This window comes from Thunnus maccoyii, chromosome 10 (genome assembly GCF_910596095.1).
Source record: "Thunnus maccoyii chromosome 10, fThuMac1.1, whole genome shotgun sequence".
NCBI classification, from domain to species: domain Eukaryota; kingdom Metazoa; phylum Chordata; class Actinopteri; order Scombriformes; family Scombridae; genus Thunnus; species Thunnus maccoyii.
In genome coordinates, this window is record NC_056542.1 from 32,059,505 (window position 1) to 32,081,095 (window position 21,591).

The 21,591-nt window shown below is 37.8% G+C and overlaps 1 protein-coding gene across 3 annotated transcripts; it reads left to right on the top strand.

Annotated features, from left to right (window-relative positions):
* Nucleotides 1–1,338: 1,338 nt before the first annotated feature.
* On the top strand, nucleotides 1,339–7,651 carry si:ch211-198c19.1 (uncharacterized protein LOC100151013 homolog). 3 transcript variants are annotated; one of them, XM_042424835.1, is made up of 3 exons: nucleotides 1,339–1,486; nucleotides 6,713–6,830; nucleotides 6,913–7,651. In XM_042424835.1, the coding sequence occupies exons 1-3, from the start codon at nucleotides 1,442–1,444 to the stop codon at nucleotides 7,464–7,466; spliced, it is 717 nt and encodes a 238-aa protein (XP_042280769.1). In that variant the 5' UTR covers nucleotides 1,339–1,441; the 3' UTR covers nucleotides 7,467–7,651. The 3 variants fall into 3 exon arrangements, with proteins under 3 accessions (XP_042280769.1, XP_042280770.1, XP_042280771.1); XM_042424836.1 differs by having other exon boundaries at nucleotides 6,994–7,651; XM_042424837.1 differs by lacking the exon at nucleotides 1,339–1,486 and adding an exon at nucleotides 5,742–5,959.
* The last annotated feature ends 13,940 nt before the right edge of the window (nucleotides 7,652–21,591 follow it).

A 21,591-nucleotide genomic window follows, 5' to 3' on the forward strand; every position in this document is an offset into this window, starting at 1 on the left:
AACCACATTCTTTAGAAGAGTAAACAACATTTTTGCTCACTAACATCTAAACACACACCTCCTACTATGATATTGCTCTGCTAGCTACTACCCACCAACAGTGAAGTGCAGTTTTACACAATGGGTGAGGTTATAGTCAGATTTCATTGACAGTGCTGGCAGCATACACACAAAGACCCACAACTGTCAGATTTTGATGTTGCTAACTTGTATGGAAATTCATGACATCACCTTTTTTCAAATGAGCCCTGCCAGAATACCAGGGACGAAGGATTGCTAAGGATTAATGAGCATTAGGATTGCAAACCCAACGCAATTTGAGCTAGCTAACATCATACTAGCCAAGAGTTAAGACAAATAAAAACAGGGCCTAGGTCCCTAAGTAACAAAGCCATTTAGTCTCCAAGATCTGAAATTCTCTTTACCAGATAAAAAATAAGGATGTGAAAGCAGCAACAGTGTAGTATTTCTTGCTCTTACTTGGCTCATGGCTGCATCATCAGGTGTGGAATTCAGACTGGTGAACAGAGCCATGTATCAGCTGTCATGAAACACTAGGGTACTTGGCTAGTGACCAAAAAAACATCCACATCAAATTCTTTTCTTCACTTCTTCTTTCAGAGAATGATTTGTTCAAACAATCTGTGTATGCAGACACTTTGTCTTTTTGTAATGTTTGTTCACAGGGAAATGCATCAATGATATCATTAACAGCATTATGATTTGGATTATTCATTCACTCATCAGGAGTCATTTAGACATTTTTATCTTAAATTGCTTCAGTCTGAAAATGATTGCCTTTCAAAGTAAGAATACAGCTGATTAAAGGACAATTCCAGCATGCTCTCAGTTTCAGAAAAGCAAACATTGTTGAGTAATCTTTACAAGTGAAGGCAGAATGGATGAAAATGAGCACACTTTCAATTCAGAGCTTACACTCACCTCACAATAGTACATCAATAAAGCAAGATTATATTTCTCTGATGAGTGAATGTTGGCTACAATGTCAGCTAGACCTTTCTCATTTTAATTTTTAGCTTTTTTATTAGCTTTGATGTATTAAACCAGAAAAAGTTTGAAAAACATTTAGAAAATTCAGGGTGCGTGTGTTAGCAGCACTGCAGTGTTAGCTGCTAGCTAGAACAACCACAGAGAAAGAAAAGTCTTTTTGTTTGTCATGTGTTTTTCATTTTTAGAAATAAAATGCAGCAAAGGTAACTCCAAAATAACCAGCTGGTTGCTGCCATTAACACTTGCTCTTTGCCTCAATGCAGAGTAACATAACCCAGCGTAGCTAGCTACCCAGCTAGGTATGTAGCATGTTAAGCTAAATGAAAGAAGAGGCTGGTTACTATATTGTTCTTATTTACAGCAGCAGTCTGTAGTCAGTTGATTTAGAATTACATGGACATTGTTGTTACTCTAGCAGGAGCTAACTAGGATGAGATTTCAGACTGAGCAGACTAAAGCACAGAAAGTATCACTGGTATGTGGAGTAATATTTGCTTAAATGTGGTAACAGTTTATTATTAACTAGCTTAATAACCATTACAGATTCATGTGTTGAGGTGTTCATTCGGATATTTGTACATGAGAATGCGTGTATTAAAACCCAGATGAAATGGCACGGAGTATCTAGCCTCTGTATCGTGACGTATTTCCAAGTGAAACAGGCTAGACAGGCAGGATTGGCACTTTGATTTGAACGTTGAAAAGTAGGTGTGTCATAATGAACCTTAGCTCTGTGCAGCTAAAAGTTGAAGATTGATTGATGAATGGATGTCATGATATTATTGGATAAAACTGGTTGGTCAAGCCTATGTAAGCACAGATCATATTTTATTTTACAGGAAGAAAATATGATTGGATTTTGATATAAGAATAAAAAGAAATAGATTTTTTGTAATTTTTTGGGTATAGGTGCACAATATGAGCAGGGATGTGATCTAAAACAGTTTAAAAGGCATTTTTCTTTTCATTTCAACTTTAAAAGACACTGAGGTTATATTCACATTACATACTGAAGTGGCCAAAATCAGATTTTTTTTGCCTCCTGTGATTTTCTCACAGAAGTGCGAACAAAAAAAAAATCACATTTTTTTCATATCATATCTGGGCCACTTGTATATTTGGTCCTATATCTGATTCATATACGATCTCTGGCTACGCAACAGCTGTCAGAACAGTCGTTATCATTCAGTGTCAGCACCTTAAACATGGAGGAGAGCACCAACAGTGGTGGGAATCAGTGGAGAGACAAGGAAGTTTCACATTTGTTGGACATTTATGGAAAAACTTCTATTCAAGCCAAACTGGAAGGAACTTATCATAAGCCATGTCTTCCATGTTTATGATTTGACTGTTGTATAAATGATGTTATTTTTGTCATTCTTGTTGTACGCATGTGTGGCAGTCTTCACACCGCAGCCGGATACATGTCACAAACTGCAACTAACGATAATTTTCATTGTTGGTTTTTCTGTCAATTATTGTCTAATAATCATCATCATAATCAATTAGTGGTTTTGTCTATAAAATGTCCAATAGAGCAATAGTCCACACCCCAAAGATATTCAGTTTATTGTCATAGAGGACTAAAGAAACCAGAAAATATTCACATCTATTAAAATAGTTGGCAACTAATCAATTAATCAAGCAATCATTGCAGCTCTAACGTGAACCATCAACACAAAAAGATTGGATCTGACTAAAATATTGGCACTGAGCATTAAGGCCTGTAATGTCCGTTATATTCTTCTTCAGCAGAGAGGTGAAGCTATGAAAATGATTGGGGTATTAAATCTCTAAAGTATTGCTTTTCTTCTAACTCCATCTCAATAGTTTTTTTGCCCCTGGGGAGCATTTGAACGTACAACATTCAGACAAACAATTTAAAGAGTCTAGGTCCAGGTGAAAAGACAGTGGCTAGTCCTGTATCTCCAGGCAGAGAGCGAGACACATTGGAGAGATACTGTGGTTTCTCTACAGTATGTTCCCTCGCCTCTTCGCACTGACACATTCATTACATTTCTGTAAAAATGTGATAATAGTGTGAAAAGCTAGATATTTTATTCATAAAGTAAACAGCATAAATACTAAGCCTGAAATACTGTACATGCACAAAACAAATGGGGGTCACCTTAGGCTGGCAACTAGACATATTGTACCAGACTGGCGAATTATCAGTATTCACATGAAAACACGAGCTGCTACAATAGTGCAGAGCTGTTATATTACAGAATGTGTAATAGCCCTTGCCTGCCTAATTGTCTAATGTGAGATTAACAACCATGAGACATTAAAAATAATACTAATCAGTGAAATCTTTTATTATGTATGTCATGTCAATGTGTTTTTGAAAGTGGTTAGGATGTTAGGTCCGCAGGCTAAAAGCTCTAGTCAGGCTCTAATTCTGAGCATCCCCACTCTGGCATCAGAAAGGTGTTCACATGAGGAGGCTGAGCCAAGTGCACCTCACAGAGGTGAAGATACTACATGAACATATTATCCCTTATGTAGACAGTAAGTAGACTCACTTTATGTCTCTCACTTTATAGCACTGCTGCGAAACAAAACACACATGGAGGTTATAATGGCTTGACAAGTCTGCCAACAACTCCTTAATTACTGGATTCTGGTTTATGATAATATTTTTAATACTTTTGTCCATCATTTGTGTCAGTACTAATGACACTGTCATAACAAAGTAAATTCCTGAGATCTGATATAAATCAAAAGCTAAGTTTTAGCAAACCACAGATGGGGTGTGACCTACAATTGGTCAGTCTCCTCCCAAGGGTGTGGGTGCAGTCAAGGCATCACCCAGCATAAGGGCACTATTAGTATATAAAAGAGAGAAGAAACAAGAAAAGAAAGGATTAAGCAAAGGCAAAAAAAAAAAAAAAGTGATAGCCTGTAGCTGGGGCTTTTATACAGGTCACCTCTTCCTGGGAAATTTGTTGCTTTAAAACCCGACCAGCACAGTGCTGGTTTGTGTCGATTGGGTGTGATTTACATTCCATTTTAATGGAAACAGAACACACTCCGTGTTGAAATGACAGCACTGTTTGGCATCAAGCTGCAACTACCACAGCTTGAGGCTGAAGCCAATACAGAAGTACCTTGAAGTGTGTTATTATTCCCTGTTACTCCTATGAAAGTTGCTCAGTGGCGCATGAAGCCAAAAAATCTGCTTCCTGCTGTAAAGAAATTACCCAGATGTTGCTTATGCTTCTGCATTTTTGGGCCACTTCACTGGCCGAGCCAGCTAATTTCCGGTTGATTCCTGACCCAACTTGAATGGGAATAAAATAATTTGATCATGCGACTCTACTAGACTTTCCAAATGTTGTTGGACTGAATGGATCAAATTCTGATCTGTTTTGCAGGGGTTGTGATGCTCAGATGGTTTGTCCGCCATGTCAAATTGGCTTCACAGCCCACTCTTCCTTCCCTGGGTGTTCCCAGTAAGCTAGCGTCAGCTTGGGTCTGAGGTAGTGGGGCGTGTTTCCAGAACATGAAAGGCAACACCCCACAACCGCTAACCAGGCTTCAAAGCAGCTCCACTGCGGACCAATGGGTTCTTTATATATGGTCTGTGTTTGGAATGTATAGAAAATACCACATGTACCAAAAGCATTATAAACAACAGAATAATAGACACCTATTCCACATGGCGTGTAGTGGCTGAATCCAAATAGAGGAAGTACTCTAGTGTTTCTCACAAAAGTTAAAGCTGTGACAAAATGACATGAAGGTTTATCACAGCATCTCTACCACCTGCTGCTGTTATTAATAGCTGATAGAGACACCCCATACCTGCTGCCTTGTATGCTGCCTGCACTCCATTTAAGCAGGTTTCCACACCCCTGCAGCTACATAACAAGTGGAAAACAGAATACACACAGAATAGTCCTACTTGTCAAACACACACACCCCACATCAATACAAAATCTCTTCACACATCACATCACATCAGTTTCAACTACAGTACATTTCAGTTTAACTTTGTTCCCTAGAGTCTGTGCATGTGTTCTGTTGTGTCTACTTTGTCAAAAAAATACATTGTGTCATTTGAACTGTCTTGTTTCATTAACTTAAAAAAACTAATTTTAAAAAACGGTATACAGCCATGAACTGCTGCCATAATTTCAACCAGCATGGCCTTTGCAGCCATCAGTATCCCATAATCCACTGCGTGCTGTTCACTTGTCTTTGGGTCTAATTGTAATTCGCTGTGCGAACCTAACTCCTCAGAGAGCTGGTTGACCCACTGCAACCTGTCAGCCTAGACTGGTGCTGAGGCAACAACAGAAGGCAAAAAGGAAAAAAAAGTGGGCTACACTTGTATGATAATGGCTGCGAGCAAAGACGGTTCTCTAGAGATGGATGTATCACTCCCTCGTGTATTTCAAAGGAGAATGCCTTCGGTGACCACTCTGTTTTTCTACAAGGTGTTATTTAGCTCTTTATGTTTTCCTATTCTTGCGGCAGTGTGTTTAGCAGTCACACTGCACCAAAATGTTCAGATCATTCTTATAAAATGTATAATCAAAGGTGAACATTTTTAGCATTATCCATATTGTGCTTATTAAACGTCTTTATTTGTTATGTTATGTGATTCCCCCACATGCTTCCACAGCCAGGTGCCTCATCCACTTTCTTTTTGTGGCTAACTTTGCATCAGAAACTAGAAATACCCTGCTGTGAATAACAAGCACAGCCGCTTTGGGGTGAGGAGCAGCACCTGGTGATGAAAATCCCGTTTGGGGAAAGAGGTGCAGGTTCAGCCTATTAGCTCTCAGTTCTCCAAAGGCTGCACTATTGTAGGCCGTGTCTTTCAAAAGGAGACAGACCCTGAACAGCTTAGGAATCAGTCTGAGTAACAAAAACTCACCCTGACTAACTCTGCCTGGCTCACACCAACCAGCCAACCAACTACAAATCCCTGAAATTGCATGTAAGAAAATGTGCACAGGTATTTTCACATAAGTTTCTTTTTTATTTTTAAGGATTTTTGGTGTGCAAATCAATATTTTTTTCATGTCAACAATGGATCAAGTGACTACAAATGATGTGGAAGAGAATTTTCACCAACTCTACAGTTATTCTCAACTCTCGTTTTTTAGCATTTCTCAGCTCATTATTTTGGTTTTATTTTAGTTTTCAGAATCTCTTATTAACCTTGTTTCTGCAGCAGCAGGGTCCCATTTTCAGTGCACTCACTAAAAACTTACTGTTAATCTAACTGCTGAACATAGCGGAGCACTTAGCAGCTTAAAAGACAAATATTTCTCTCTCTCCTACTATTCTGCTGTTCTGCCGCAGATGTTACTTTCAATTGGGAGTGAAAGCAGAAGTTAAGAAATGCTACCATTTGTGATCATGACCATGATGTCCTCTGAGCCTAAATCTTGACTTGTACTTACACTCCTGTCACAGTGCAAGCACAGTATCACAGTTTACAACAACATGCAGACTTCCCTATGATCAAGTCTATCCATGGTTTGACACCTCGGCGTTGCAGTGTCAACATTTTGTAAATACTTATTTCACGCTGAGGCTTAACTTGTCTAAATTTAAACCAAACTCTCTGCAGACCCCAGCTGTGCAACAACCACAGCACTTCCTCTTTCATTGCAAATAGAGAATGACAATAGTTTCATCTCTGATCAAAAGTAATAGTATGCTGCTTTCATCTTACGTACAAAAGACGGAGAGAAGTCAACCACGATTCCCAGCAGTTGTGTCATGCCCAGCAGAGAGTAGAGACTTCAGCTACAGTTGCAAGCACATTTGGAGACAGCTGTCATTACTTTTCTCCTGTTACGGTAAGCTGTGAAAGAATACACTGTTCTGTATCCACTGTGGTTATGTCATGTAAAGAATTAAGTATTAATATGTTTTTCATAGATATTCTGGACATGGCACATGGCACAGGGATGCACTCTTTGTTTCATCTGACACTGGTGTTGTCCATCATTCTGACCTCAGCTCTGAAGACCCTCGACTCAGATCAAGAGCTGCAGGACAGCGGGTTTGGTCAACCGCCGCCTCACCACGGCATTAAGCTGCTGGTGTGGTATGTTCAGAACTGCGTGGACAACAACATGGTGGCTCTGTGTAATCCCACACAGGGAGAGTATGGATTTCATGAGTTTAAGAACCGAGGGCCCCGGCCTCTGCTTCCAGTGATAAAGGACAAAAAGCAATTCCGGTACTATACCATTGGAAACCTCCACTATCATCATGCTGAGGATCTGCCGTATGAGGTCAAGAAGTACTACAACCGCAGCAACCCAGAGAGTAACGCAGACAGAGTTTTGGTGAGACACAACAACAACAATAAACGCATCACTGAGATCTACGCATCTACACATTATAAGGCAAAAGAGACATACATCATTGGCCCCAATCTTCTTGCCTTTCTTCGACAGCCAACAGCTCTTGTTTGCATAGAAATGTAATGCAAATATCTCTCTCTGACATTTTTTGAACAATCTTGATTGACATATTCATCTGCTGCTTTTCTTTGTAGTCAGAAAAAAAAAGTGCCAAACATTTGATGACCTTATTTGAGTATGAGTCAGTAAAGTTTGTGTAGCCCTGCACAGCTTGCTTGTAGAACATAAAGAATGCTTTGGAGAAATGTTTCTTTGACCAATAAAATTAGTGTTCAAATGTGATACTGTGAAATATTTTTGCTCTCCATGTGTATTTATGTTTGTGACTCCACGGCAAAGTTGCCACTGTTGAGTTGTTTCTCTGGTTTCAACAATTCTGGTTTCAACTTGGGTCTCATTTTTTCTGTTTTGGCCATCATTTCTAGTGGTAATGATAACACTGCTCCCAAAGTAATTGTTGAGATTTGGTAACATGGCTACATTGCCACAACAAAGTCTGACGCAGCAACCAACAACTGCAGTCAGATGATCAGACGGGTTAAACAAACCAAAAAATTATCTAGATTGTCTAAGGTATTTTATTTGAGTTACTCAATTTTCTCTGGAAACGGGCAAGTTATTACAGTTCCAATGAACACTGTATACTGGTACCACCAGGATCAATTATCCGACTGAAATTAAATACCACTTTTCTTGTCCAAAACAGCATATATATCTGTTCTGTAAATCACTTGCCCATGTTCCCCCTTGAGAAAAAAAAAATTAAACTAAAAAGGGAGAAATATATATATATATATATACATATATATATGAATATATATACACACATATACATATATATTTATGTATATATGTGTATGTATATATTTTTTTGTTTGTTTGTTTGTTTCATGATGTAGTTAGTTTTGTATTAATCTGTCAGAATATCTTTAGTTATCCGTTTACATAGATTGAGACCTTGTTTCCTTGAGACCTTGTACAGCGAATCAAATCTAGCATAAAGCAGTAACATGGTGACATTTTTTTAACAATCTTGATTGACATATTGACATCTGCTGCTTTTCTTCTAGACAGAGCAGACGGTCACACTGAGCCTGATTGCACCCTGCTGCCCAATACAAGAGCCACAGACTCTGAACAACAACCCACATTAGCTTTCCTGCTAATGTCTTCGTCTTATCTAACTTACAAACATGAACACGTCTTGTCCTGCAGCTTAGCTTGTTGAACGAGACACCAAACAAACATTCACCGGGCAAAAGTGCACCGCTAATTTCAATTAGCAGGCTAATTAGCTGCAGCACATTACAGTTTTTTTACTATTGCTAAAACCCAATTTCTGAAACTAGGGCCTTCTTTGTCGAAACTCTACACATAAAAAACAAAAACATATACACACAATACAAAATATCTTACATCCCTTGCAAAAGCAAACATGTCATTCAAAACTACATAAACTCTACTAAAATGGTATTTTGCATCACAAATTGAAACACAAACACCAAATAAACAGCTCTTTATGTGTCTCAACTGCATACTGATGTGCTAAGTATAAAATATCATTATCTAGAGTCTTTGGCATTTTCATCTGCAGCATGCTGTAAATATAGACTATAAACACAAATGTAATGGGGAAACAAATTTTTTTTTTTTTTCTCAATACTCATGTACTCATAACAGTATCAGAGACAATGAATTTAACTGAAGATGACATGAACATAGTTACTGTACTGTAAACTAAGTACAGTATATTGTAATTACAGTCCATCTCGTCTTGGATGTGCAGCTGTTTCATCTGAAGTTGATGCTGCTTCAGTGAACAGCCCAGTGTGGATAAACTAACCCTGTTTATGTTGTTGAGTATTGTGTTGTCAGTGATGATGTGCTGTTGCAGTTGTTTGCAACGACCATGTTTATGATGTGTTGTTTCTGTTCTTGTGTGAACAGGTGATTTCTTCCTGTAGGGGGTCACCTTGCAATTCTGCAAAAACAGAATGCAAATGTTTAGAGTCTAAGATCTCCTTCTTATGAAATACTGTAAAATCATAGAGAGGGTAGGATTTCTACCTGTTCTCATTTCAAAATGTCCAGATGACACCTGCTACAGTGTAGGCTGGACCCTCTGACAGCCTCCTGTAGACTCAACCCATGGTTGATTACATGGTCGACCAAAGTGGCCCGGATCTCATCTGTGACAGTTCTCCTATTTCGTCCTCTGTAACCTCCTTCTCCTCCTCCTCCTCTTCCTTGTCTTCCTAGTCCTCATCCTCCTCTTACTCGAACACCTCTTCCTCTAACTCACTCCAAAATTGGTCTCCATTGTTGTGCACACCAAAGATCAAACTTTAATCCTATTTACAGTGTTCAAGCTCTGATTTCTAAGTGATCTAAATGGTTACAGGTGTTTTCACATGTGCATTCTGAGTGCAGGTGATTTATCATTGAGTGTGGTATTTCATTGGCAGTGTTTAGCAAACAATATACACAGGCTTTTAATTTTGAATGATGTGTCTAATGTAGATAACTGTGTGTAGTTATTTGCAAAAAGTGTGTTTTAGAATTTCAAACTTAGTGTAAAGCAGACAGTGTGCGTATGGTTTAGCAAACCTGGTCAATAGTTTCAATAATTCTGAAGTGGTTTCAATAATTGTGCCACATGTACCAGTTTTTGTGTCTTGGCAATTGAAAAAAACTGTAAACAGCATGTAAACATACCTTCAAAAACATCACTTCAGTCTGGTTAGATTCTGGTGTGGTTCTTACTCTTCAGTACCACTGCTAACAACACGCTGTCTGTCCATGACTTACAGCTACAGCAGTTTGTTTACTTTGTCTCCGCTCCCTACGGTGTAATACTGACACTCTAGCCGGCTGAGATAGAAAGGAATGTTTCTGATATCACATTAAATACATTTTTCTTAATTTTAAGAACAACTGACAATATATTTATTATTTATATAGCAGTTATTATTTTTGACTGCAAAAAGAGATGATTAAATGTGATATCAGTTGGTATTATTGGCTGGCAGGAAACTGCTGGAAAAGGGTATATTGGGTTATGTTTGACATGTAATTCTGGTTTAATGATAATTGTAAATCAGTACTCGTTGCAGCCTAAGCTGTATTTCTTTCCTATATCAGGACAACTAGTGCTTAAAACCTATGGCCAATCAGAAATAAGTAAAGCAAAAGCAAAAATAATGCAAAAATGTATCTTAATATACAATAGAAGAAAAGCTAATACATAAATCACAGAGAGACAGGACAAATACAGAGGAGAGGGCAGTATAAAGCCATTTTACAAAAGTAAGGTTTCAATGCTAATTTTATTGATTGTTACTATCATTGCTTTATTTTTTTAAATTGTTCTTATTCTTATTGTTCCTATTGATTTATTTATTGATATGTCTCATTGTCAATTCCTACACTTTTACTTTAAGCATTGTTAATTGTAGCTTGTTTTTAGCCCTGTATTATTTAATGATATTTGATTTTAGTTGTGTCTGCTTTTATTGAATGTCTGTACCTCAGCACCATTGAAAATGAAGGTTCTCCCTCAATGCGTCTTCCTAAGTTTTAAATAAATAAAATGATGATGAATGAAAATGATGAAGGCCAACACAAAAATATAAAAACTCTCAATGTGAAAGTTCCACTGAGCTTCAAAGATTTGTATGAACTCCAATATTAGCTTGAACAGCAGGCAGTCAATCAAAATGTTGACTCTAATGAGTTGTGAAACAAGGCAGCACACACCTTCATGCCCAAAAGGCACAAACTCTTGCAAAACTCACTTTCAATATTATGATGACAAAGCACCCTCATGCCTGCAGTCCTCAAAACCCACATAAAGGCCTCATTCATCTTCTGCTCTCCTCTGTTGCCAATGGGAGGACACCATTTGGACGGCTGTACGCTCACAGGTTGAATTCAGATTTGATTTGATACTCCCACTGAAAATATTACAGGGCTCTTGAAAGGGCCCATGAACAAGCAGGACCAATCTTGGCAGATAAAAGAGATTTATAGGGTCCTCGCTTTGTACAGAAATATGTGGAACATTAAAGATACACTGCAAATTTTGTCAGAGGGCCCAAAGGTGCCCAAAAACCCCAGAATGTCCTATCAGCTCACTGTTATTGTTTAGAAACTCAACTCTGAACTGATTTGCACATACATAATTTAAGTTATAATCCTTAATAATAATCAAATTAAATATGATCCTTATAATAAATGATGTATCCATTCATGTGACGTCATTTTCAGTCAACATAAAAGCCATGGTAAAGGTTCCTAGGAGCATTTAAAGGGGACCTATTATGCTCATTTCCAGTTCTATATTTTTTATTTTTGGACTCCATTAGAGTAGCTTTGCATGATTCACACTTCAAAAAACTCCTTATTTATCTTATACTGGCCTTTTATGCAGCCCCTCAGTTCAGCCTCTATCTCTTAACAAGCAATCTTAGCTCCTGTCTCTTTAAGGCCCTCCTCACAGAGTCCACTCTGTTCTGATTGGCCAGCTTCAGGAAGCCTGCTGAGGGGCAGCTGTATTAGAGTTGTGTTAAGTTACTGCTGATGAAAACCCAACATTTCCTGCTTTTGCTGCTTCATATCGAAGCTTTTAAATGACTAAATAACAGGAGACTTTTATTGTAAACAATATATAGGAAATGAGATGTGTTCATGTGTTTTGCTAAGTTCACCAAATTAGCAGAGCTTCGTTAGCGGCAATATTCTTCAATAAAAACAGGTTGAGACAACATCTGTAGATATTTGGAGCTCTTTTTTGAGCAGATCAGTTAATAATAATGCAGGCAGGAATAGTTCAGAATAGATAAATAATACAGAATAGTACAAGCAGAAACAGCCACAGTGATGATGATGATGTTTGATGAAGAGCTGCAGATGACCAGCTCACCTCCAACAGGTAAACTATTTATTTTATTTTGCCCTGCTGTGTAATGGAAAAACACTTGTAGTGTACCAGCCCCACTCCAATCCTGGCTCGGCGTGACTACCCCCAAAACAATGGAAAAATACCATAGTGTTGGTGAAGTGGAGCAGTGAACAGAGCAGATGACCATATAAAGAAATCCGTCATGAGCCGACATCAGCTCGGTTTGAAATTTAAAAAAAATGTTGGAAACTGAGCATTCAGAGCAGTCTGAAGCCAATGCTTTTTGCTGGCTGGGATTACTTTTAGATATGTTTAGCTCATTATTTAAAACTTTGGCCACATTTAATATGAATCGGCATTGTAACATTATATATATGACTGAAAATAAGGAAAAGCATAATAGGTCCCCTTTAACTTAATGCTTGGCATGCCAATCAAAAAAAGTTGGTTTAAAAGTTGTTATTTCTGTCAGTCGAATTACAACAACCTGTACAGCTGCATTAATGTGATCCATGCTTCTCACCATTTTTGCAGCCAACTCATCAGAAAAGCACTGATTGGTTTGGTGTTTTAATCCTCGAAGAAAGCCATTATTGACCACAACACCAGACCTATTCACTGTAAAAAAAAAAATCTTTGAGATTTAAGCTGCCATTCAAGTTTTGGAACCAGGCTAATAAAACAAGTCCCAGAGTTCTGTTGGCCTCTTGAGCAGCTACTCTGTCAGAAATGCAACAGAAGAGGAGCATCAGAATCACAGAAGCACAAAGTGTCACATTGCCACCACTCTGGCCAGAGACTTCAACAGTGGCCTGTTGTGCAATTACGTTCCTGCCTCTCCTTCTCCTCTTCGTCAGACTGAACCCAGCTTCATCCACAGAAATGTATTCATGGGGTCTTTCCATGGAATCCAGTTCAAACACTCTCTGTGTGTAACAATTGATATAGCTTTGTAAGTGCTACAGAAAGATAGACGTATGCTGCAGTGATGTACTGAAACATCTGTAAATTTTCAATGACCAAAAAAAAAAAAATACCTGCTCTCTCTCTCTCATCTCCTGATTATGGTGGTCACAGGGAATCTGCTGAGATTGGGAGATTGGGTTGTACTCTGTGTCCCGCTTCCCTCGTTGTCATTCCAGGAACAAGAACATGGTCTATCACAGTTGCTCGAATTTGATCTGAAATTACTGTTCTTGGTCTTGCTCTTCCTTGTCCTCATCCTCTTTCTCCTTGTCCACCACCTCTTACACACACTCTTCCTCCTCTGCCTCTCAGATTGTTTTCACCCATTGTTGGTATCAGCAATGTTGGTATCGACCTTCAACTGACCTGTGTTGTCTGTGCACTCTGGACTGACCTATATTGGTTTCATGACATCATTAGCAACAAGTGTGAACAATTTAGCGTCATAGTGTGTAAGCTATGACATTTGTGTTGTAATTGTGTTGAACAAATGTACTTGTACTTGTAATGACAGAATGCAAATACATTGAATGGCTATTGCTGAAAAAATGTCAACCATCAACCATCAATATTTTTATATCCACATTGGATCAAATAAATCAAGACTATCAATTATCACCAACTCTGCCGTTCTCCTCACCATTATGAAGCATTTTATTAACCAAGTTTCCACCCAAATGCCATCATTAAAAGAGCAACAGTCAAAGCTCAAACGATGGAAAACCATGCTGATAATGTGATGGATATGGATGGATGGATATGGATATGACATTTCTGTTTATTTCATGTATTAAATTGAGGAACCTTACAGTCTCTTCATCACTCCACACAGATCTGATGTTTTTATCTCTTCAGTGGACAAAGTCTTCATGTACATCATGATTTTTTCGCGAATTCTGTTTCCATTGCAATTTGTCACATCCAACTTTTTCACTTCACCTCATTAAGCGTAATCATTTTTTGTGATATTTTGCATTTTTTGAAAATTTTTTGGCTTTACAACCCAGGTTTTGTGTAAACTGAAAATGCACATAAAACAGGTGGATAGAAATCCACCTACTCTCTTTTAGCTCATTGTTTTGGTTTTGCAGCCCCCAACTTCACTGTTTGGTTCAGTATCACTGCTATCATCCACCTGGTTTCCAGCAGCAGCAGGCAGCTCTTCTTAATGAAAAAGCTCTGATAAACCCACTATGCACTGCCTGCTCAGCACCAAACAGCAAATAGACAAAGTTAGCAGCTAGCTGGTGGACATACTAGAGCATTTAGCAGCTAAAGAGCAAGATATTTTTCTCAGGAGTTAGTGGAGACCAAAGCAGAGTTAAAGGAGGATAAATATTGGACTAAGTTTCCTAACTTTAAGTAATGTGTTACAAATAACAATAATATGTCAGTGTTGTTGTTTCACAGCCCCCAGATAACCAAAAAAAACTGATAATATAGCTTTAAATCTTTAACAAAAATCACATACAAAACACTGAACTGTATTGAATGTGCATGAGTCAAGCCAAAGTCAATATAATTAATATTGGCACTAAATTTACTTAATTTCTCTGCATTTATCCATCTATAAAACTTTTTATTATCTCATTATCCTTTCAGGGTCCAGGAACATTATTTTCACATTACTAACTTCAACAGCACATATACTGAATGAGCTTATTTCACCAAATGTTGTTCTCTTAATCACATATCAAACTCTGCGTTTAGTGCAGCATGTCTAGTTTGTTTTTGCTGTAGCAAAATTCTTCAAAAACTCCACTGGTTTGTGATTTCAATGATGTTGGGTTAAGTTTATGATGAAGATAGACATGTATGTTACAGTGAAGCTCACAGTAACCCTCAGTAAGAATGAATACAAATTAATGCAATGTCCCCAAAAATAACATATGCAAATGTTTGTGCGTCAGCTTATGACGTGCACATGCATGGTTGTCTGCTCCATGACACACAAGTCCGTTGCTCCATAAAACCAGCCGTATGCAAATAATAGCACTGAATCCGATTGACGCCCTGCACCCTTTCCCCTCTCCCTGTGTGTTTGGTTCATCTTAAATGGGCTTGAATGGAAAATCAAATTGAAGGCGGCTCTTAGTGGAGGCCGGCTCTGATGTTTTACTCTGCCTGCCCATGCTTAACGGAGGAATGGGGGGTGGGAGAGGGGGAGGGAGTCCGAGCTCTTTGACAGAATTGTAAAGTGGCAGAATGAACAGATGTCTCTCAATGATTAATGTTCCTCCCCACCTTGCCTCAGAGGAGCTGCGTGCCCATGCATCTCTAACCCCACACCTCCTCCCCGGCACTCTATAAAGCTAATTTCTTTAACTCGCAGCTTTCTCTGTCTGTCTCCAAGTTCATCTTGCCTCTACCTCTCCTTTACTTCTCCCTCCAGAAACATCAACCTCAATTTCTTGTATATTTTAGGCGAAAATAAGAAAGAGCGGTGCATTTCCTGAGCGAAAATTTAGTTTGCTCTTAATGCATTGAACATGAAGGACATTACATACAGTCTAATTTGTACCTTGTGTGGTGTAAGGGTTTAAATGGAAATCCCCTTGTACGTAATGTGGCAAGACTATAGACGGCAAGGCTGTGTGTTGAAGGGATCAGTCATACAGAGAAACAAATAGAAACAGTCAGGCACGTGTCTCTCTCTCTCTCTCTCTCTCTCTCTCTCTCTCTCTCTCTGCTGTAATTTAAATAACACCTTCACAGAGGAAAGTAGTGTAAGGCTGACCTCTACTGCCTCAAACTGGAATAGATTTTAGGAAGTCATCTTTTTTCTTTTAATGTGCAGGAGATGGATTAACGACAATGTGTCTAATTTATGTTGTCAGTTACTTGTGAGTCATTGCCTGTTCTTTTCTAGAGTTAATCCCAGCATGTATTGAATGGAGGGTGAGGAAACACACTGGGCAGTTGCCACTCATATCACATGACTGATTTATGCCCAGTTACACTATTTCTCCCATTTGTTATTCCCTAAAACATACACTTCCATTTTTACCTCAGGACTACACATTTTGACCTATGACTCACAAGAAGGAATAAAAAACACAGTAATTCACTGTGCAAAAACTGCTTCTTTTATTTTCTCCAAACACATCTCTCTGTTCATCCCCTCCTTTCTTTAAATTTGTCTTTTTTTTTCTTTTTTTCTTTTTTTGATACAAGAAGAAGTGCAGAGCAACAGTGACCCCTGCTGCAGTTTTAAGGGAAAGAGGAAACCACACACAGTCTCCGGGGAAATTGCCCATTAAAACCCAGCACTGCATGGTAATGAATACCCGGCCTATGGTAAAGGGCTCACATTAAATATTTACACTCTCGGTTAATATTTCATGTGGTAATTTTGTATTTAAATTGGATTTAATATTTAATATAAATACAGAGCTAAGTGGGGTATACTATTCTCAAACACCAATCCAGACACCTTCCATATGACTGGGGAGTAAATATGACACGGACAGCATGCATATGTAGATCTTCAGAGGTAGAACACACACACACACACAAACCAGGACACCTAGATAGAGTATCCACTCTGTTAGCAGCACTAGCTTTATCACTCAGCTCAGTACTCTGTCCTCTGGGATGAAATTTGCTGCAGGGGAGAGTGGTGACAGAGTTGCCATTTTACTTGAGGCATCTTTAAGGTGAGGTGATGACAGTGATGTCCCCAAGTAACATATTTCAGAATGGTGTACATCTCTATAAATCATATCTAAAATAAACAAGTCTGAAAATACAAACTTGCTGTGGTCTCCCACCTTAGTACCAGATGAAGATTAAACTGAGCATCTGAGGATCTAATGCAGAAACTACTTCCAGCACTTGGATTTCAAGGAGAAAACAACCAAACACATGCAGTAGTAAAGGAAGTAAAGAATCAGTCTTAACTGGCCGAAAATTCTCAGAGTGATGCAAATTTGGTCCTACTTTTAGGCCTTGGAGAAGAAGCAACTCACAACCTCACAGCAACAGACAAAATGCAGCTGTGAAACAATGATTTGAGTCTGTCACAACAACAGTTTCAGCGGTAAAAAATCTAACTTGGATCACTTTTACAGCACCTCAGATAATCCACAGCACCATTCATTTCACAAGCAGCATTCACACAAATCCTGGGTTTATTTAGTCTATTTAATAATTTGCTCTCAACAAGTTTAAAATTACTGCTGGGCAGGCTATATTTATACTGTATTTTAATATTGTTATGGTGTATTTCCCAACACTGCGTTTCCCCACTTGTATGGATACATAAGTTAAGAGGAAGTGTAAACCACAGCTGTATGCACTATTGATATATGCAAGATGCAGCGCTAATACAGTGTAAAACACTGTGATTAGATAGTGCTAGGGCTGCAGCTAACAATCATTTTCATTATCAATTAATATGTTTCTTGATATATTAATTAGTTGTTTGATCTGTAAAATGTCAGAAAATGGTGAAAAATGTTGATCACTGTTTACCAGAATTTTTTTCATTTTGGGGCAAATAACCAGTGCAGTAGAAAATGTAAGCCTTTATGGTTTGTTTATTTCTTTTAATTCATCTCAGAATATAATTGATTGATAATAGATGTCATTTTTCACATTAGTAATTGAGGGCTAACAGAGTTACATCTTATTAATACTCATTTGGCAACCCATATACCCATATGCAAATATAGTTCTGTGTTGCACTGGACAAGACGAGACGTACTTTATTGGTAATACACAAATATATCCTCCTGATTAATTTATGGTGGATTGAAGTTCTGATGTCGTTATCTTAGAAAAAAAATGGCATCAAACACACTATTTCTGTGAGACCGCCACCTGCATGTGTTTGTGAAGAATAAACCTGTCATGGTCCAATCAGCTAAAGGTGTGGAATTTCTGGGGTTGGATTCATTTTATTTCTGGTAGATTAATTTCTGCACCATGCACTGTTCAAATAGCATGGCACAACCATGGTATTAATGCCTCTCATTGTCTGTGGGCAGTATTAGAATTAATAAGCTTATATTCACTGGGATTTTCACAAGCCTTGTATTTTTTTAGTCTAGAATTTTGATTTTTTTTTTCTTAAAAAAATGACTCAAAATGATGAATGAAGTTCAAACTGTATAAGCCTAAACATGTATTGTTTAATCCATGCCAGTAGCTTGCCAGTGTTTTACAACCTATTGCACATGGCTCATTGGTAAATATCATTATAAGATTTAAACTATGTATTTATTTTGCCATGTTATGTTATTGCATACATAACTCAAGTACCTGTCATTTTAAAAGTGGAGCTATTTAGTGCATTTTGATTTTTTCAGTTATTTGATATTTCAAACCACATGGTAAACAGTGATGTCACACTCTCTCCTGGGAGTCATCCTTCTCCTGCTCAAAGTCAGTGTAGGACGCTTGAGAAACGAGTCTCAAGTCCTTCTCTGAGGTAGGAGTGTTTTTAATCCTAGAAGTGATTCAGAGGCGCTTGATAAATACCAGCCCAGATCCTTTTCAAAAGTATAATGCAGAAAAATTACCATTATGAGTAATATATTCATGAGTCATTTAGAGCTAAAGTAAATAAAGTAATCCTATCCTAATCTTCAACTGCATACTAGCACTAAAACACGTCTGATATATTATTTTTGTAATTGTACATTATTGTTCAGATGCCAGAATCAGGACTCCACTTTAATTTTTAAACCTTACATGTGCCCATTATTTTTCATCAATGAAATGAAATGAAGGGCTCTTTTAAAGTGTGGTCACATGACTAATTTTGAATAGCACTTCCACCCTACCATTTCAAATAACCCCACTCTCCCATGGGAAAGTAAAGCTAATCCCTTCCCCATATGGTATTGGCAGGCATTAGTGTAAATTACAAAATGGCAAGAGATAGTAGGAGAGAATTTTATCTACTTTTGATAAAATTCCAAATTGTAACTCCCTGGATAACAAGACCAAGTTCTTGACATACAGCGCAGACTGGCAAGGATTAAATTGAATAAACATTTGACCTATTTGGCACAGCTGCATCTGTGTGGGCAGGGCACTAAAATATGAGGGACAGCATCGGGGAGATTTCTCACCACAACAACAAGGACTCGAGATAGCACACAAGGATATCTGAGGGTATGTCATCCTCGTCAGTGGCCAGCGGGTAAGCTGTCATATCAAACATTCAGCCCAGAGGAGGAACAGGCAGCACAGGAGAGATCCGTCTCCAGGGAGGAAAAGTGTTGAGCTTCCCTACAATCATCTTTTTTTGTGCTCTCAGCAGACATTATGTGGTTTGCCCAAGAAGAAAGTGATGGAGGGGATTTACCAGGCCCGAGCTTTTCCTATCAAAGCGAATAGTGCAGACAGAACGAATCAATCACTGGAATGAGCTTCAAGTTGATGAGGTTTAGACAGATTGTTAGTTCTCCGGTGTGACACATTTTTTCACCCATTTATCTCTCAATTGTTTCATTCATCTTAATTTCATCCTTCACCTCAAAGATCAGTATTTTCAGTATTTGTACCGGAAATGAAACACCTTAAATTCATAGCTGAGATAACACATAACTCCTCAGACTCTCCTCCACAATTTGATACTTTTTGCTGTTCATTACCATTTTTGGCTCTCTTACATCAAGTGTCATTTCGCATTAATTGCATCATCTCTATCTATAATGTACCCATGCACTGTTTGGCATAGTCACACTGAATTTGGTGAAGAGAGCATGAATACTGAAATACAGATTATGCATAGAATGCACACCATGACAACTGTGAACCTCTACTGAAATAATTACGTGACAACTGCAGGAATAGGATGAGACATTTGCTCCATCCATCATGTAGAAAAGTTGAGTATTAGTTCAGTTTAGTTTAAGACTGCAATTAACAATTATTTTCATTTCTGATTAATCTACCGATTATTTTATTGATCATCAATTCTGATTGCAATCTGTAAAATGTCAGCAAAATTGTGAAAAATGTTCCCAGATTCTATTCAAAATGTGTTGTTTCATCCAACTAACAGTCCAAAATTCAAAAATAATCGATTTATTATCATAGAAGAGTATGAAAACCAGAAAATGTTTTGGGAGGCTGGAATCAGTTGTTATCAAAATCAAAATTGTTACCAATTAATTTTCTGTCAATCGACTAATTGATTAATCAGTGCAGCTGTATTTTACTTACAGTAGTCAACTCTGGTTAGAGCCTGAATCTGAGAAGTCTAGTTGACATTAGTCTATTGTTCCAGATGTTCTAGATGGTTATCCAATCAGAGTGGAGCTTTAAAGCAAACCTATATATCTCATGAAATAATGATTAATAGTCTTTCTTTTACAAATGAGAAGTTGAATTCATACACTATAAAACTAATCCTCAAAACAAAATAGATCCACAATCCTGGATATATGCAACAGCATGTTGCAATTCCCTCGAATGCTACCAAAGCCCTTCTCATCTGATGAAGTTCAGACAACATCCTGGCCAGCTTCAGGGGAAATATTCTAACTAAAATGTACCTAACCTATAGACTACGGATGGGTGAAAAAAATCAATTCACATAAGAATCGCGATTGTAATTCTCTACAATTCTGAATCAATTCACAGATTCTGAAAATTGATTCTTATGTACTGTTTTTTCTAATTTTGTTGGAGAACAAAGAAAATCTGAATTTAGATATTCCAGGTGGTGGTGGTCATGTAACTTCACACCAATTGTAAGTTCAAAAGGTTATAATTGCATTTTCGCAGTTAAATGTAATACACGTCTTGTTTTATTTCTGTATGAAGGGTCAAAGCATTTTAATTAAAACAGCTGTGTAGTACAATCCATACAATCCATTTGTTTGCTCAGAGACTGATCTTGAAGACCAGTTGGCTTCCTTTTTCATGTTTCATATTGTAATTCAGTGGACTGAAAACACAAGTGAATAGTTACATAATGCACTTAAGTAAGAACCTGAATACAGGGGCACTTTTTATATTAATTAATCAAATCATTGACACCAAGAATCTGAATCGAATTGAATATGAGTTTCCCAAAGTTTCCCACCCCTATTAACCTATGAGAAGCATATTGCAATTGTACTTGAACATTAACAAAGCCCCTCTAATATAACTCATTATTTATTACCCTCAGGTGAACATACTGTAAGACACTAATAGTATCGTCACACAAAGGAAATATTGTACAACTAAAACAATAATGTAATGAAACACATTACTCTCATGCAAGTCAAACCTCATCTCCTCTCAAAGCTAACCACATTAGCAATGAGTTCAACTAAGATTCCATTATGATACGAACAACCATAAACCAAATTTGAGTATCTC